Below are 16,741 nucleotides of genomic sequence, written 5' to 3'. Positions count from 1 at the left end.
TCCCATTGCAGCAATACATGGCATGACACCAGAGGAAATGTATACTGGTAGGAAACCAGATAGTTCTCATTTGAAAATTTTTGGTTGCATTGCCTATATTCATGTGCCAGATGAGTTGAGGTCCAAGTCGGATCCAAAAGCTAAGAAGTGCATCTTTATTGGCTAATTCTCTACAGCAGAAAGGGTATAGATGCTATAACCCTTCTACTCATAAGTTTACAGCAAGCAAAGATGTTTTTTATGAGATGAGCAACTAGTATAAATCAGTAAATGTGATGATTGATGTAGATGCACAAAATGGTAATGCTCCACAGAATTCACAGCAGCAGTCACAAAATATTAGTGGACCTATAGTGTCCTCTAGCAATGGTTCACATACTTCGCCATGGACAGGCAGATTGAGATCAGGAGAATCTCTTCAAAGCAATGCAGATAGTGGTATGCAGGTATCACTAAAAGGAAAAGAGAAGGTAGATCAGCCCATGTTTGATGTGAATGCAGGTCACTCTTATGTGGATGATGAATCCAGTGGCTCGGAACAGAGCATTGACGATGAGTTGCGTATTCCTTCTATTGTTACACCTAGAGTAAGGAAGACCAGGGATGTTTTGAGAGCACCTAGAACTGAGCCTATTTTGCATAGGTCTACTAGAGTCAAGTATCCTGTGGATAGGCTGAAATATGATAGATTTACAACCATTCACTATGCCTATATGGTCAAAGTGATACAAGAACCAGAACCCACTTCTTTTGATCAAGCCATGGGAAAAGAAAAATGGGAGAAAGCCATGGATGAAGAAATGGATACCTTGGAAGTAAATGCTACATGGGAATTGGTGCCTTTGCCTAAAGACAAGAATGCAATTCGCTGTAAGTGGGTTTATAAGGTGAAGCACAATGCAGATGGTTCTGTGAACAGATACAAGGCAAGATTAGTTGTCAAGGGTTATGCACAGACATATAGGATTGATTATGAAGAAACATTGAGTCCAGTTGCAAGGATGGCAACCGTAAGAGTGGTCATTGCTATGGCTGCATCAAAGGGATGGTCTTTAGATCAGATGGATGTAAAGAATGCCTTCTTGTATGGTGATTTGCAAGAAGAGGTCTTTATGGAGCAGCCACCAGGTTATGTTCATGCTGTTCATCCTGAGTTTGTTTGCAGATTGAAGAAAGCCTTGTATGGCTTGAAGCAAGCACCTAGAGCATGGTCTAACAAGATAGGACAGTATCTTGTCACTATTGGCTTTCAGATTTCCAAGGCAGATTTCTCACTTTATGTGAGAAAAACAGAGAAAGGTATTATGCTGCTTGTCATTTATGTTGATGATTTGATCATCACAGGTGATAGTGATGAAGATATCCTTCATGTGAAAATGCTATTGAAGCAGAAGTTTGAGATGAAGGATTTGGAGAGTTGCATTATTTCTTGGGCATTGAGGTGATTAGATCACCAAGTGGGATACAGCTCTTGTAGAGGCAGTATGGATTGGACATGCTGTCCAAATATGGGATGACAGGCTATAAGTCTATTTCAGTTCCTTTGGAGCAGAATGTGAAGGTGAGCACAGATGCAAGTGAGCTTCTGGAAGACCCTACTATGTACAGACGCATAGTAGGAAGTTTGATTTATATGACTATTACCAGGCTAGATTTGAGCTATGATGTTGGAATTGTAAGTCAGTTTATGCAGGCTCCAAGGAAACTGCATTTGGATGCCAGATGCATACTCAGGTATGTGAAGTCCACATTGCAGTATGGACTATTTTATGAGGCTGGGGTTCAGATACAGTTGCATGGATACACTGATGCTGATTGGGCTAGTAGTATTTCTGATAGACGATCTACCAGCGGATATGTGTTCTCTTTTGGGAGTGCTGCAGTCACTTGGAGCAGCAAGAAACAACCTACATTTGCCTTGTCAAGCACAGAGGCGTGCAGCAGTGGCTGCATCTGAGGTAGCTTGGTTGCATAAGTTATTCTATGATATGCATCAGTCTACAGATGGGCCGGTTGTCATTTATTGTGACAACATGAGTAGTATACACTTGGCAAATAACCCAGTCTATCATGCTAGAACAAAGCACATTGAGGTGCATTATCACTATGTGCGGGAGAAGGTTTTACTAGGTCTTATTGATCTAGTTTATGTCAGCACAGAGGATCAGGTAGCTAACATATTCACGAAGGCATTAGGCGCAGAGAAGCTGTGCAAGTTCAGAGACCTACTTGGTGCACAGGAATTGGGATTGAGCTCGAGGGGGAGTGTTGAGATATCGAGCTCCACTCGTGATATGCCAGGGTGACCGTTGTGCATTTATGTCACCGACTTGTTAGCTACAGATGCGGTTGGTACACCACCCATGAATAATAGCTGGATGACAGCTATCCTTATGTACTCTAGTTCGTGGCTCAGTTAGTATGCCACCTTAGTTAGCTGAGTTTGGTTTGAGACCCACATATAGGATTCTTCTATTTCTTTGTACTAGAGTTCTTTTGGCTTTCACAACTAAGAAGAGAAAATTTGTTTTCAGCCTCCACCTTTGTGTGTATTCCCCCATTGTGTATGTGAGAAAGTTGCAAGTGAGCTTCCTTCCTTCTCTCCCACTATCTTCACAGTGACCCCCTCGAGCATTAAGCTAATAGTTGTGGGGCATCAGGGCTAAGTTGTAATCCCTTTTAGTGTTCTAATCGTACATGATGTAATCATTACATGGGAGTTATGACTAGAACAATAAGAAATATATTTTCTAAAGGTATAGATAGTGAAAATCTAGGTTTAGGATTGGAAGATTGAGATTTATTGATTGCTTGAAACACCTTGTATCTTTTTTCAATTGTTAATATATTTTTATTAAACATATATGCTAAGGTATGTCATCAAGCCCAATTTTGGGCTGCAAATACTCAGCTTGGCATAAGAGTAGTTGGTGTAGTTGTGGAAAAAAAAGTATCTAGCTCTTCAGGCAAAGGGGAAGTATGTAAAGAATGTTACATAGATACTAAAATGTGATCCACTTTGTCGTGCCCCCTTAGTTCTACTCTTGATGCTATGGTGTTACCTATTCTGCTGGCTACTAGCAAGGCGCTAGGAATTTTTTACAATGAGGTCATGGGTGCTTTAGCTTGCTAATGATGAGTCTAGCAGTACAATAAAGCATTCAAGGTGGCACAAGATAAGACTAAGTGAAGATGAAGAAGTTGCAAGCTATTGACTTAAAGTTTTGACCAACAAGCAACATGAAGCTCTACAAAGTATGGCAAGTAGGATTCTAAGTCCAATGGATGGAAGGCTGATAATGTGTGAATCTAAACACTTAGAGAGATGGCTTTCAACATGGTTCCATTGATGGAACCATGGTTGAAGCTCTCCATAACCCCATTGACAGAACGACCTACTAGGAAAATAAGCAAGTATGCTTACCAACTGTGAGAGCTCCCTTTGAAGAAAGTAAGCAAGTGTGCTTTCTAACTGTAAACTCTTGATTACGAGAGAAGAAGAATGTGAGTAGGTCACTGCTAATCCCCAATAGAATGACAAATATTTTAAGCTCTTGCCAGATTTTTGGTGCTAGCTCTCATATCTCAAAATTATCACTTAAAATCTCTTTCTTTGAATCGAAGATGGTTAGTGGCACTCCTTTGGTAGCCCATGTCAATTACATGCAGAGTCTTATGACTCAACTTGCTTCTATCAACTCTCCTAATCACACAGTTAAAATGTCCCTTAGAGCTAGTCAGTGGATTGAGGAATGCATTTCCTCAACAAAACGATAGCAGTCCTCACTAGTGAATTCATGATTATACATAGGAAGTAAACGTCATACTATGCTTGGGTGAGAGCTCCAATAAAACTTGGTGTAAGATCATAACTTGCACAATAGAGGCCAGTCCTACCAACTGGTAGCATAAGCTCACTTCAGCCTTATGGGCTTACAGAACATCCTACAAGGTGGCCACGAACTGCACCCCCTTCAACCTAGCCTTCGGGGTGGAGGCAGTGATGCCAATGGAGTATGTAGTGCCTAGCCTCCACCTTACCGTCAAAGAAAGCCTTACTGAGAATGCCTTGGCAGAATGCTTAATTGACCTTGAAAAGCTATATGAGACAAGGTTGTGTGCAGCCTACTACCTCCAAGTGGAGAAGGCTTGATGCAAAAAATGGCTTGACCACAACCTCAAGAACAAAGACCTTGTAGAGGGTGATCTTGCACTCCTCTATAGCATCCACAATGCCAAGTGCAATCTCAAGTATCAAGGTATGGGTCCCTACTGCATGGTAGAGATCACTCCAGAAGGGGCATGCCGAATAGCCACCCTTATGGAATAGAAATGGATGGCTACCTTAATGGGAGCAAATTAAAGAGATACTATGGGCCGCTCACACTGCCTACCCTTCAAGCCCCTTCAAGCCATCCATAGAGAAAAAGAACTCAAGGTCGAGGTAGCCAAGACAGGCCATCAAAGAAGCCAAGGCACATAACGCTAAGCTTAGAGAGCGTAATCATATGGCATTGCTTAAGGCAATGCTTGAACACCTAGGACTAACAGATGAACTAACGATAGTGACCAGCTAGGTTTCATGTTCAACTACTAGGTCCACGCATGTGCATCATAGCACTCGTGGATCCAGGAGTGAGCCACAACTTCATCTCCCATGAGGTATGGGAAAAGCTAAGGTACCCCTAAACCTCACCATCGCTTCAATAAGGCCTATCAATGGCCAACTCATAAGTACTTTGGGTTTTGTGAACTTAAGTCTAACCGTTGTTTGCCACGCACTAGAAATACGCTTTTATGTTCTCCCAATAGAATCAACTAATGAACATATCATATTGGCAAGGACCTAGTCTTATGCCATGAACTGTCAAATCGATTAGCGAGCCAGGATAGCTTCCCTCATGAATGGTGATAGAACTATGGTAATCTCACTGTGTGAACCAAGTCTGGTGGCTCCTTCTGCTGACCCTCGCTAGCCTTAGATAAAGAAGTTCTATGAGAGGGTGGGGACCTGAGCCTCCATCCACCTCCAACCCTCCAAACACCGACCCTCCAAAGAAAGTCCAACACCGAAAGGAATAGAAAACCAACCGCAGTGGCAATCAAGTGCAGTTGCCCATTACATTGCCATTGCTGTCCCCCACTCAGGAAGGTCGTGAATAACAAGTACAAGAGGCTATTCTCTACACTCAACACTACTTCGATAGGAATCAATGACCAGGAAGGATCCAAGCAGGGCAGGAGTTCCTAATCACTCCAGAGACGTCTCTTTTGAAGGCATCTTTACCAAGAAGGATACAACGCCATCCCGTGCTTTGGCTTTCAAGCTCTAATTCACCTCCTCAACTGCAGCATCCCCCCAAGTGCTGGGTCACCACCAAGCTCTTGGAAGGCCGAGATAGTTACAATGGCAAGCAGGTCGTCTGGCTGCCGAAGTTCAAGTCACAAACCGTAAGGGTTCTGAAGGTGGTTACACAAGAATCTGTATCGACCCTGGATGCAATACCACAAGAACCTACTATCGAACCAACTGCAATAAACAACCCCCAGAGTCTTGAACGTGCCCTAGTGCCACAAATCATACAACTCAACACGAGGATCACCAAAGACAGCTGGGGAGCAACACAATAACCAACCCTTACAATGAGGGGAGCTACACAAGAACCTCCCTCCAAACTCGAAGGCCAACTGTTAAAGGTAGTTGCGATCATACCATCACCAATGGCATCACTTGACTCACAAGAACAAGTGTATGTGCCGAAGGTGGCTCCGTCACCCAAGAGCCTGCTTATCCTACACCAAAGGATCATCCCACAAGGAATCGTCTCACAATGCCAATGTACCATTGGCATCCAAGGTAAGACATAATGCTCTACATGGTTGTTAACATGCTATACGATAGCGCGATGTCTGCCACCACTGCATTCCACATGATCATTGAGTCCAGGCCTAGGTGAGTCAGTACGGTAGGCATATCACCCGTCGATGCACCCACAACCCACAAGTGACTTCCTTGCACTTACACCCACACGTATCCACGGTTAGCACAAGGTGATTAGGGTCAGTACGTCCCTTCTGTATTTTTTGTAATTTTGCACGCTGACCTCACAGTCCTCCCCTTGCTTCACTTGTACACCTCACCCTTTCCTCTCTCTCTCTCTCTCTCTCTCTCTCTCTCTCACCTTCCCACTTTCCCCCCTCTTTCCCTTTCCTTATACTCCTTAGACAATATCCCGTCAATCATCACTATAGCACTATCCCACCAACCATCACTATAGCACTATCCCACTAACCATCGCTATAACACTATCCCACTGACCGCACTATAGCGCTATCTCGCCAACCGTCACCATCTGATTATCGTGCTTTTTGTAACCATAATAGTACCCTGCCAACCGTCACCATCCGTAGATCCCGCCAACCATCACCATCCAATTATCACATCGGTCAGTGCCATAACAGTACCCCATCGACTATCGCCTTATGCCATACCGCCGATTGTGGGGATAGCAAAATCTATATAAAGGAGCCCTATCCCACCGGGTTGTCACCATAGCAGTTGCCTCCAAACTCTGTCAAAAATCTTCTAGCCCCTGCCCTCTTCCACACAGCAAGCCATCAATCAATATATGTCCTCAAACTCCTCCTCTTCCAATGATTCCTTCATCACTCAGTTGCCTTCATTCTTCCCAATGGATCCAGAGAATGAATTCTTCGAGTTTGAGATGAAGCTTGGACTGCACCCCTGACCTCCTATTCCGCAAGCCACCGATCCCTCCGACTCTCAAAGTATGCCCTCGACCATGATCCGCATGCCCTTCGAATTTCCAATTTAAGATTTACAAGCGAAGGAAGTATCTGTGCAAAAACCCACCCAAGAGGGTCTGACAATAGCAAGCATGCCCCCCTCAAAGATGTTAAGAAAGCACACCCCGGCTCCAACACAAGGGGAGTACAAAATCGTGCACCCACAAACATACTTGCCACTTGGGGAGGCATGGCTCCAACAACTAGATGCATGCACCATCAACTCTCACTACGCATACAAGAGGCATGATTATACCCTCCACTACCATAGCACAGTAGTTTATGCGGCGCTTTGAGGAGTTGATAGTGCAAGATGCATCTTCAACCCCGACATCGGTCCCATGCAGTTTCAGGACCTCCGTATCCGCAATCTCTACGGCCACCACATCTGCACGTACAAGGACATGCAGCCACCCAGTTTTGGAAGTTCCATTTGTACCTCACTCGGCTAACTCCATACCTACACTTTTGGAAGTTCCATTCGTACCTCACTCGATATGGAGGACCGCTACATAGTCCTCCATACCATCCTCTCCACCCAACTCCTCTAGCACAGCTAATTCAAGGGTGGCTCAGCAACAAGACGAGGGGCAGGTTAACATCCACAGAGTACAATCTCCAAATGCAGGGTAACCAATGACTAGAGGTGATTAGGCTTCATGATTTACTTCAACGATTGCGGCCATGGAAGGAGTATAGTACAAGCTTAGGGAGTTTTTGTACATCAAAAAATGAATTTCAAATTTCAAATATGAAATGTCATCATTTAAATTACTCTTAATTGAAAGTCAAAATTTACGAAGATGGGTTTTAATTTTTTAATTTCAAATATGAATGTCAAATTTGGAAAGTTGAAATTCACCAAGATAGATTTTAAAACTAATCTTGGATGTGGATGAAAGCCGAAGGAGGATGGGGTGACCTTGGCCATTCATCCCACATCCAAGATTAGTTCTAAAACTTATGAATGGCCAGGGCCCCTCATCCTACTTCGCCTTTCATCCTCATCCCAATTCATCCCAAGCAGTGAGCCCCCTTTTTGCTACTACTAAAAGAAGACAAAACATAGTCTAATTCAAGTATATAATGAAGCAAAACAATTTTCAACCACCTAAAATCGATCTTGGATGTGGGAAGAAAGACAAAGGAGGATGAGAGGACCTTGGCCATTCATCCAACATCCAAGATTGGTTCTAAACCAATTTCATATGTGGGACAAATGGCCAAGGTCCCCTCACCCTCCGTCAGATTTCATCCTTAGACTAGATTGGTTTTAAAACCAATCTTGGATCTTGGTTGAGGATAAATCCAAAGGATGATGAGGGGACCTTGGCCATTTCTCCCACATCCAAGATCAGTTTTTAAACATATCACATCTGGACAGGCAGAGAAAATGTGTGTGCATGTGTGTGTGTGTGTGTGTGTGTGTGTGTGTGTGTGTGTGAGAGAGAGAGAGAGAGAGTAATGGGATCGAGGCTTGCTTTGGTCGGTTGAAATTATCCTACTTTGATCCAATTTATATATGTGTGTATGTTGGTTTGTGTGGGCATGTGCATGAGTAGAGCTGGTTGGTATATCTGAGTATGACTCGCTTTTGCCAGTTGGTTCACCTTGATAGTAATCTTTCCAGCTAAATGTGTGATCGGCAAAGTAGAAAGAGAGGGAGGGAGAGTAAAAGAGAGAGATGAAAGAGAGGGAGAGTAAAAGAGAGTAAAAGAGAGAGAGAGAGAGCAAAAGAGAGTAAAAGAGAGAGAGGGAGAGTAAAAGAGAGAGGAAAATAGAGAGAGGTAGGGTAAAAGAGAGAGAGGGAGAGATGCTTGTTTATGTCTCAGCCAGTCTAGGAGATGATCTGCTTCGGTCGATCGGATTCATCTCGCCTCGATTGATGTGTGTGTAACATTAAAGATCGAAGTCGAGTGATGACTCGCATCTGCCAGTTGGCCCTCCCCGCTTTGATCTTCTTATATATAATATCTATCTATGTACATAGGTGTCAATAGAGTTAGGTTTTAGCCGGATGATGGTCCACTTTTGTCGGTCGGTTTCTCTCAATAAAACTCTTTCCAACTGGATGTGTGATTGGCAAAGTTGATCTAGATCATCTTGGTTATGTGATGCTGTTATATGTTTTCTGTTTTTGCCTCCACTAGCTAATAGATTGACAGTCGATAGTGACATTACGAAATTCGCTTTATAATAGTAGATCACGTAGTGATTGCTATAGTAGTGGATTATAACGCGAGATCACAAATTACTCGCTGTAATATACCATTAACTTGAAAAGTTAGTAGTTTTCAAAGGATCGGAAGTTATTTAGAAACGTTAATGATGTTGCATGTTGCACGTTGCTTTTGAGTGGTTTAGTTTACACCAGCATTGCAATTTTTATTAGGACCCCAAACCATCACAGATTGTAGATCCCAGCTGCAAATTGCCACAAAATGTTGTTAAGTGCGGTTATGTGCCTCATGGGAGTCAAGCTGCAAGTAGCCCAAGATTGGCCTTGCCACTCCAGGTTTTGACCCTCATACAAGGGGTTTGAGCCCCAAATAGCTTCAGCCTTGAAGTTTTGAGGCTAACACAAGTGCTATTTAGCGCTCTAATATGGTTAACACAAGTGCTATTTCTTACACAAGGAATGGAATAGTAGGGGAGAGATGGAAAGGATAGCAAATATGCCTTGGCACCCTACGGGACCAAGAGCCTTTTAATGTAAAGAAACGGAGAGTGCTAAAAGGAAAAGGGTTGGCCCTCCCTTCAAAAGGTGACTTGTATTAAAGGCCAAATGGTTGACTTTGGTCTTCATTTTTGTATGCACAAGTTTGGAATACAAGCTCCCTCTTCTCTTTCAAGAGTGTCTTTGTGTGTTATCTTGTCTTCTTTGTAGTGCCTTTGTGTTTGCCACTCCATCCCCCTTCACTCTCTCTTCACTTAATGTCATGTAGAACACCAAATTCAAAAAGTATATTGATTATTTCTTATGCTATAATTTATGCTAAATTCAAGATACAAGGGTTAATGGATATCATAAGAATCTTCATATGTTTAAATTATACCTATAGAGAGTGCCTCTAATCATGAATGAGTTATACAATTTTAAAAAAGTTATATGCAAATTACTTATATACATGATAATTCAAAACTATAAAAGTGAGATTTAATGCAGAACCTGTTTTGGTAGTGGATATTAGGAGCACTTAATCTCTTTTAGTTTTAGCCTTTATTCTGATGTGGTGACTTTCCCTTATGATATAATATTGTTAAACTTAAGATATGATGCTTTGTGGCTATTATGTGTAGTATATAAAGTTGCTTATTTATGAAATGCAACTTATAATGCAACCTACTAGGCTAACCACTCTTGTTAATTGATAAATTAATCTTACCAAAATGATATTTAAATAATTTTTTATCACTCTTAAGTGTTTGATATACTTATAGACACTTTGTAAAAAATGCTAGCTCCTTGAAATTTAATTTTATTTTCAAGCATGCTAGATAAAGTTTCAAATCTGAGTATTGTCTAGGTGAAAGACTGTGTTACCGTACATTTGTGAGCATTTTGTAATCACATGTGATAGTTTTATGTGCTCCTTATATTTTTAGATAGTAGTCCTATGAGTCTACCTTAAGCTGAAGAGAGGAAATCACGAACAAACATATCTACAACAAGATGTGATTTTTTGCCAAAAGGACACTTTTATGTCCTGTTAATATGCTACCAAACTAGTGTTAAATTTGTGTCAACATTGGGGAAAAGTTTCAAGGAAGCCACGTTAGAGCTGACACAATATAGATCAAATATGATTATGATATTACATTCAAGATGTATATTTTTTGAAATAATGAATGGGCCTATCCTCTACAAATCACACATCTTACGCTCTTGTGAACATAGGAAGGCCGAAGAAGAATACCAAAATGAGACAAGATATGACATTTCTTATTCAAAGGCCTGGTATAGTATGCAATAGCCATTTTCATGGTATGAGAAAGTTCCTTTTGAGATGGATCTTACCAATGTTTCAACATTGATCATGGTAGCAACTTATTACTAGATGTCATGTTGATAGATTCGAAGGTTTAGCAAAAGGTAGCAATTGGTCATCGTAGATCTATATCTTTAATAGCGATTTACTTAGCAAAGAAACGGATACTAACAACTATGTATTTTTGCAACTAAACATCCTAATGGACAAAGAACATGAGTACTCAAGATAGACAAATTGATAGCATGTAGGGACCTCATTTGTGACTATCCTTCTGTTGCCATTCTCATGGCTAATCTTATCCATGGCAAGCCATGGGTTTTGTATTAGTTTCCACTTATCAAGCTGAATTTCCATATAAATGTGGCAAACCTAATTAACTATGGAACGTTGGTTTGTCTCAAGGATAGTAACGATCTAATCAAACCAAGCGAGCATATCAAGCTTTCCAAATTATGAATCATGTTAATGACAACATTCTTGGCTCAACCTTTGTATTGGAATCATGGATAAAATAGTGACGCAGACTCGTACATGTCAAATCAGTGAACTTCCCACGTCTATTATTGTAGCTTGCTTTGTAAAGTGTATTGCCTGATGCAACCGCCAGTCGAAGGGGTGGAGTACTAGGAGTGAGAGAAAAGTGAGGTCAAAATTGACACAAGATTCTGTTGAGCGAAGGGAAATGTAGAGATGGGAAGGATGGAAATGATGTGAGAATGATGTGGGAAGGAGTCGCAACAAGCTAGGAGGCAACAGAGTGTATCCAGAGGAAAACTCAGATGGCAAGATGGGATTTGAGGGGGAAGCGATGGTGTTAGGTAGCCAATGGGAGAGGCTACTGGAAGATTAGGGGGAGTTGGCTCCTTGAAGATTTCCTCGAATGGTATATTGACCTTAATTTCACTAAAATAGTCACATGATTGTTCACATGATATTATATCAGATATCAATTACAAAAGTCAGTAATGCTTTTTTTTTTAATTTATTAAGTTGGGGTGACCTACTTATGGGGTAATTTTAAATCTAAACAATTTTCTTTGGAGTGACAATAATGATCGAAATTGGAGAAGACACATTATCATGTACCATGTATGCTTTAACGTTAGAGGGAGTCCTAGAATGACCATAAGTTCTTAAATTGGAAAATAGATGTCTACTCTAACCATGTATACTCTAACCATGTATGCTCTAACCATAGAGGGAGTCCTAGAATGACCATATGTTCTTAAATTGGAAAATACAAATTGACATATACTCTAACCACAAAGGGAGTGCCTACAAGCATTTTTGCAGCTCCCTTGTTTTTCCTCGTGTACATATCCACACTTAGCATGATTGCTAGCAAGCCAAGTTATGTATTGGAAGTGCTTACCAAACTTACCAGTATACCATGCACACCGAATTGGTTATGCAACAATGGATTATCATGCTCCTAAAGGCCCTCCAAATTTGTCTCCACAAAGTGAGCTACTTATTGAGACCACCTAAAGAATGCCCCTAGAGACGGACATGATGCATCATAGAGATGTCTATGCTTTTTTTTTTTTACAGCCAAATCATATTAGCAGTTGATTAAACCCAAAAGCAAGACGTACGCGTGATTACAACAAGGTGAAAATTTCACTAGGTGTGCTAAAGGAGATGTGACAACCTCACCCTTAGGTTATGACACTCTAAGGTTAACCCTTAAATCCCATCATAGCATTCATTGAAGACCCTTACACAATTGCCATAAGAAGAGAACCAAATACAAACGCTATGGCTTTGCCTTTGCATGGCAAAAAGGGGATTAAGTCCCAAAGAGCTCTCCTTTAACTAGATGTGTTAGCCACATTCAGGCTGCTGCATCATGAAACAACGTTATGAACAAGCCGGATATATGTATGTTTGGTGTAGATGTCCTTTAACTAGATGTGCTAGCCACATTCAGGCTGCTGCATCATGAAGCAACGTTGTAGCCAGATATATACATGTTTGGTGTTCAGAGCTTGGAAGTCAAGAAGCTCAATTGTCCACGACGACCAATAGATAAGATGGAGGCCGCGAACTGTTGAACGTACACGTTTAAGATATGGTGAACAACATTGCCACTTCAAAGACGAGAGATGGAAAACAGATCGAGCTCGACGGCAGCAAATATTTGCCTTAAATCAATCTGCTGTTTGATCTGAATTGAGGCGAGGGACGGAGAACAGATACATCTCGGCGGCAGCAAATTCCTTAGATCAATCTGCTGTTTGATCTGCATTGCGGTGAGGCAAACGAAGAGGATGACGATGAAAACAGAGAAGAAGCAGAAGCAGTGTCAAACGAAGCAGTAGCGGGCGCCATGTCGTTGAAGGCCATCGCGGCAGCCATAGCCAGCTCGGGAGCTCCAAAACCCACAGCACACTGGAGCTCCAGCTGCACTGGCCTCGAGCTCGGTAGCTCCACGATCCTTACATCCCTCAACCACTGGTGCACTTGCCTCATCCTCGGTCTTGCTTCCGGCACCGGCTGGCAGCACCACAGTGCAGCATGTAGAACGCATCTTACCTCACTCTCAAAGAAGCTCATCCCCTCGCACAGCCTTTTATCTACCGCTTCCAGCAGCTCGTTACCTTCTTGAAGCTGCCATACCCACTGTAGCAACAGCCTCTCCTCTGGTTGCAGATTGTAATCCAGCACTTTCCTCCCACACACCACTTCTAACGCTACCACTCCGAAGCTAAACACGTCTGCTCGATCGGTCACCTTGCCCGTGGCCGGAACCTCGGGGGCCATGTACCCAGCCGTTCCTGCGGCTGTCATGCTTGCACACTGATCACGTTGGATCAAGCGCGCAAGCCCAAAGTCCCCCAAGCGAGGGTTAAATTCCGCATCTAGCAGCACGTTTGCTGATTTCACATCCCTGTGGAGAACACATGATTCGGGTCCTTCGTGCAGATACTCCAAAACGCTAGCTATCCCTAGTAAGATGTTGTATCTCACCTCCCAAGTCAGGATACCGATCTGAGGACTGTGTTGGAACAGGTATTTGTCTAGACTTCCATTGGGCATATATTCGTAGACCAAGAGTGCAGTCCCGTTTTCATAGCACCACCCACGCAGCGGCAAAAGGTTCTTATGGCGGAGACGGCTGATAATAAAGATTTCCGAGCGGAATCCTTTTTCCCCTTGTGGTTCAAACTGCATCAACCTCTTAACTGCCACCACTGTCCCCTCGTTAGACCCCAAGAAACCTTGATATACCCAGCCAAATGCACCACGACCCAGCAGCAGTTTCTCGCTGAAGTTGCGAGTGGCTCTGCTCAACTCTTTGTAGCTGTGGCGGCGAGGACCGCCATCGATGCAATCCGTATAGATGAATTCTCTTTCTCGCCGCTGTGATATCCTCCTACATCTTAACACCGCGGCCACGCCTATACAAGCAGCTACAAAAACGGTTACGATCACAGCTGAAAGAACCGCGACTCTTGCTTTACAAGACCTGCAGGTCCTATGTGATGCAGCTACACTGGCCGCGGAAGCAGACGGGCAGATTTCTAGCCCACAATGCGAACCATTCAGAAAAATTTCTGAACGGGCTTCTGGGCCACTGATTGAAAAATTCCAAGCCAAGAGAGTATGACCTTCATAGACGACTCCTGTCGCTGCAGAAAATCCAAAGTACATATTCTCCAGGAAGACAGTGGAAAGATCATACTCCGTAGTTAGCAGTGCAGAATATGGCTTGCCGACCTTCTCATTTGGATCAGACGATGCATGCCGAGCCATCCTGACTTCTAGGAGATGCCAAGTGCTGGAGTAATCAACCCAAGCCGTGAACGTGTAGTTGGAATACAAATCGAGATCAGCGAGACCATGTGACTGTCCAATGTCAACTGAGTGTAAGGATACAACCGTATTGATATCAATCCCAACATGGCTAGAAGATGAGTCGTTCAGATCGACATTCTGGTAAGTGTCAAACTCCACAGCGACGAAATGGCGTCTTGGATCTGGTCGTGCATCCCCGTACATCAGACCTAGGTATTTACCCGATCGCAAGGGTAAAGTTGCGTCTGAGACTTTACTTGGGATGATCATGAATGCAACACCATCGCCGCTATCGCCATATGTCTGTCTGCTGGTGATCCGGAAGGTGAAGGACGTGCTGAAGGAGGCAGACGCGTTAGTAGCAGGGTCGAGGAGGCGAACGGGATGGCGGTAGAGTACCTGACCAGTTTTGTTGAGGTAAAGCAGGTGGATGTCATTGACGTTGTAAAGGGGGCTGTTTGCGTTGATGCTTGCTATGTCTTTAGTGAGGGAGAGCTGCATGTTGTTGCTGTCTATGTTAGCATGCCCGAAGAGCTCCAGCAAATCAGAAGAAGCACTCGTCCAATTGAACTCCATGCTGCAGAATCCCGATCTTCCAGAGACGATCACTGCTAGGAACAGTAGCAATGCTGTAACCTCGTCGACCCGGCCAGAACCCATATTGTTGGAATGAATTAGCAAAACCAATCTTATCTGCAGAGTCGGAATCCAGATCATGCAAGAAGAGCTTGCTACCTCATGCTGCATCACATGAATCCCCTAAGCACATCGGAAGTTCGTAACTTCAGAGTTCTCCTCATTGATGCCGGACAGTCTCCTGAAACCTTCAGATCGAATGCATGCAAAACTGTCTCGTACTCAGAACACTTCAAAACAGACTCACAAGTTCAAACATCTGATCAAGCATCGATGCTTGTAGCTCGAGAACCAACGAGGGTGTTAGGACATGGGCGGCCGCGGCCGGCCAACGGCGACTTCAAGGATTCCATTCGTCTCTACCGGATGAGTCGTTTGCAAAAATTACGTTCAACGATAACAATATATACACTATGACCAATTCCAAACTCCACTATAAGACAAGAGTGTCCTTTAGGATATTCGCACAATTTGTTTGTAAAGTCTAAAATTTATGCTCGGAGGAGGTGTTTTTTAATAGATCAAGGCAAGAGAGTCCGTGATACCTTCCAAAAGAAGTGTAGACAAAAGGGTCATTGGGGGCTTAGCACATGGGAAGAAATAGGATGGGAATGGGAAGCATATGCCTCACACCCAAATATATGCAAATGAGAGTAAGAGGGCTTCTTTCCACTCCATGCCTCTTCAGGAATACCACCATCCAAACTCTTACTAGGTGATCTATTGATCACATGCACTGCAGTCTTCATTGCCTCAGCCCAAAAACCACCAGAAAGACTTGCATTGGAAAGCATGCATTGCAACCTTTCTTGAATGGTACGGTTCATCTTTTCTGCAACTGGATTTTGCTCTGAAGTACGAGGGGATGTAAGCTCCCTCTTAATCCCACGAGTATCACAGAAATGCTGAAAGTCATGAGAGAGATACTCTCCACCATTGTCAGTCCGTAGGCATTTAAGCGTTCTACCTGACTGATTCTCAACCAAGGCCAGCCATTTCTGAAATACCTGGAACACATCACTCTTCCGAGCTATAGCATAAGCCCACACTTTCCTAGTTGCATCATCAATGAATGTCACATAGTATTCAGCCCTGCCTAACGACTGTGTAGGCATGGGACCACATACGTCTGAATGCACCAAATCAAGCATTTCAAACTCTTTCTTTCCCCTTCTTTTATGGGCTGATTTAGTCTGCTTTCCATAGAGACAATGCTCACAAAATTCAAAATCAGAGAAACTCAAATGCGGTACATAACCCAAACCGCATAAGAGTTTCATTCCATTCTGGCTCATGTGCCCCAACCTGCAATGCCACAAAGAAGTGCTTGGCTGCTCGGTTATTGCAACAACATGATCAAATACCCCTGATACATGTAAGGGATACAAAGTCCCACACTTGGCACCCCTGGCCAAAAGCATAGAGCTCTTCTGAATTTTCCAACTCTGAAAGCCAAAAGTGGTGTGAAAACCAGCATCATCTAGCTGACCCACTGAAATAAGACTCTT

At 43.0% G+C, this 16,741-nt stretch overlaps 2 protein-coding genes across 2 annotated transcripts; one reads left to right on the top strand and one right to left on the bottom strand.

Moving 5' to 3' along the window:
• Nucleotides 1–275: 275 nt before the first annotated feature.
• On the top strand, nt 276–5,631 carry LOC147903484 (uncharacterized). The gene is made up of 2 exons (XM_087371817.1): nt 276–926; nt 5,278–5,631. Exons 1-2 carry the CDS (start codon nt 276–278, stop codon nt 5,629–5,631), a joined length of 1,005 nt encoding a protein of 334 aa, XP_087227943.1.
• A 7,388-nt stretch (nt 5,632–13,019) lies between these two features.
• LOC147903483 (L-type lectin-domain containing receptor kinase S.4-like) lies at nt 13,020–15,257 on the bottom strand. Its single transcript, XM_087371807.1, has one exon. The coding sequence runs from the start codon at nt 15,255–15,257 to the stop codon at nt 13,020–13,022; it is 2,238 nt and encodes a 745-aa protein (XP_087227933.1).
• Nucleotides 15,258–16,741: the final 1,484 nt, after the last annotated feature.

This window comes from Dipteris shenzhenensis, chromosome 3 (genome assembly GCF_047967505.1).
Source record: "Dipteris shenzhenensis isolate YYH24624 ecotype China chromosome 3, Dip_SZ_1.0, whole genome shotgun sequence".
Taxonomy (NCBI): domain Eukaryota; kingdom Viridiplantae; phylum Streptophyta; class Polypodiopsida; order Gleicheniales; family Dipteridaceae; genus Dipteris; species Dipteris shenzhenensis.
Note: the sequence above shows the minus strand (reverse complement) of the source record. Positions and strands in the feature narration are given on the sequence as shown.

Excerpts from the sequence above, each read along its gene's own strand:
- LOC147903484 (XM_087371817.1), top strand. The coding sequence starts at position 276 with ATGATTGATGTAGATGCACAAAATGGTAATGCTCCACAGAATTCACAG. Across the intron at positions 927-5,277 it reads GTTCTGTGAACAGATACAAG|GCATCTTTACCAAGAAGGAT; the intron begins GCAAGATTAGTT and ends TCTCTTTTGAAG.
- LOC147903483 (XM_087371807.1), bottom strand. The coding sequence starts at position 15,257 with ATGGGTTCTGGCCGGGTCGACGAGGTTACAGCATTGCTACTGTTCCTA.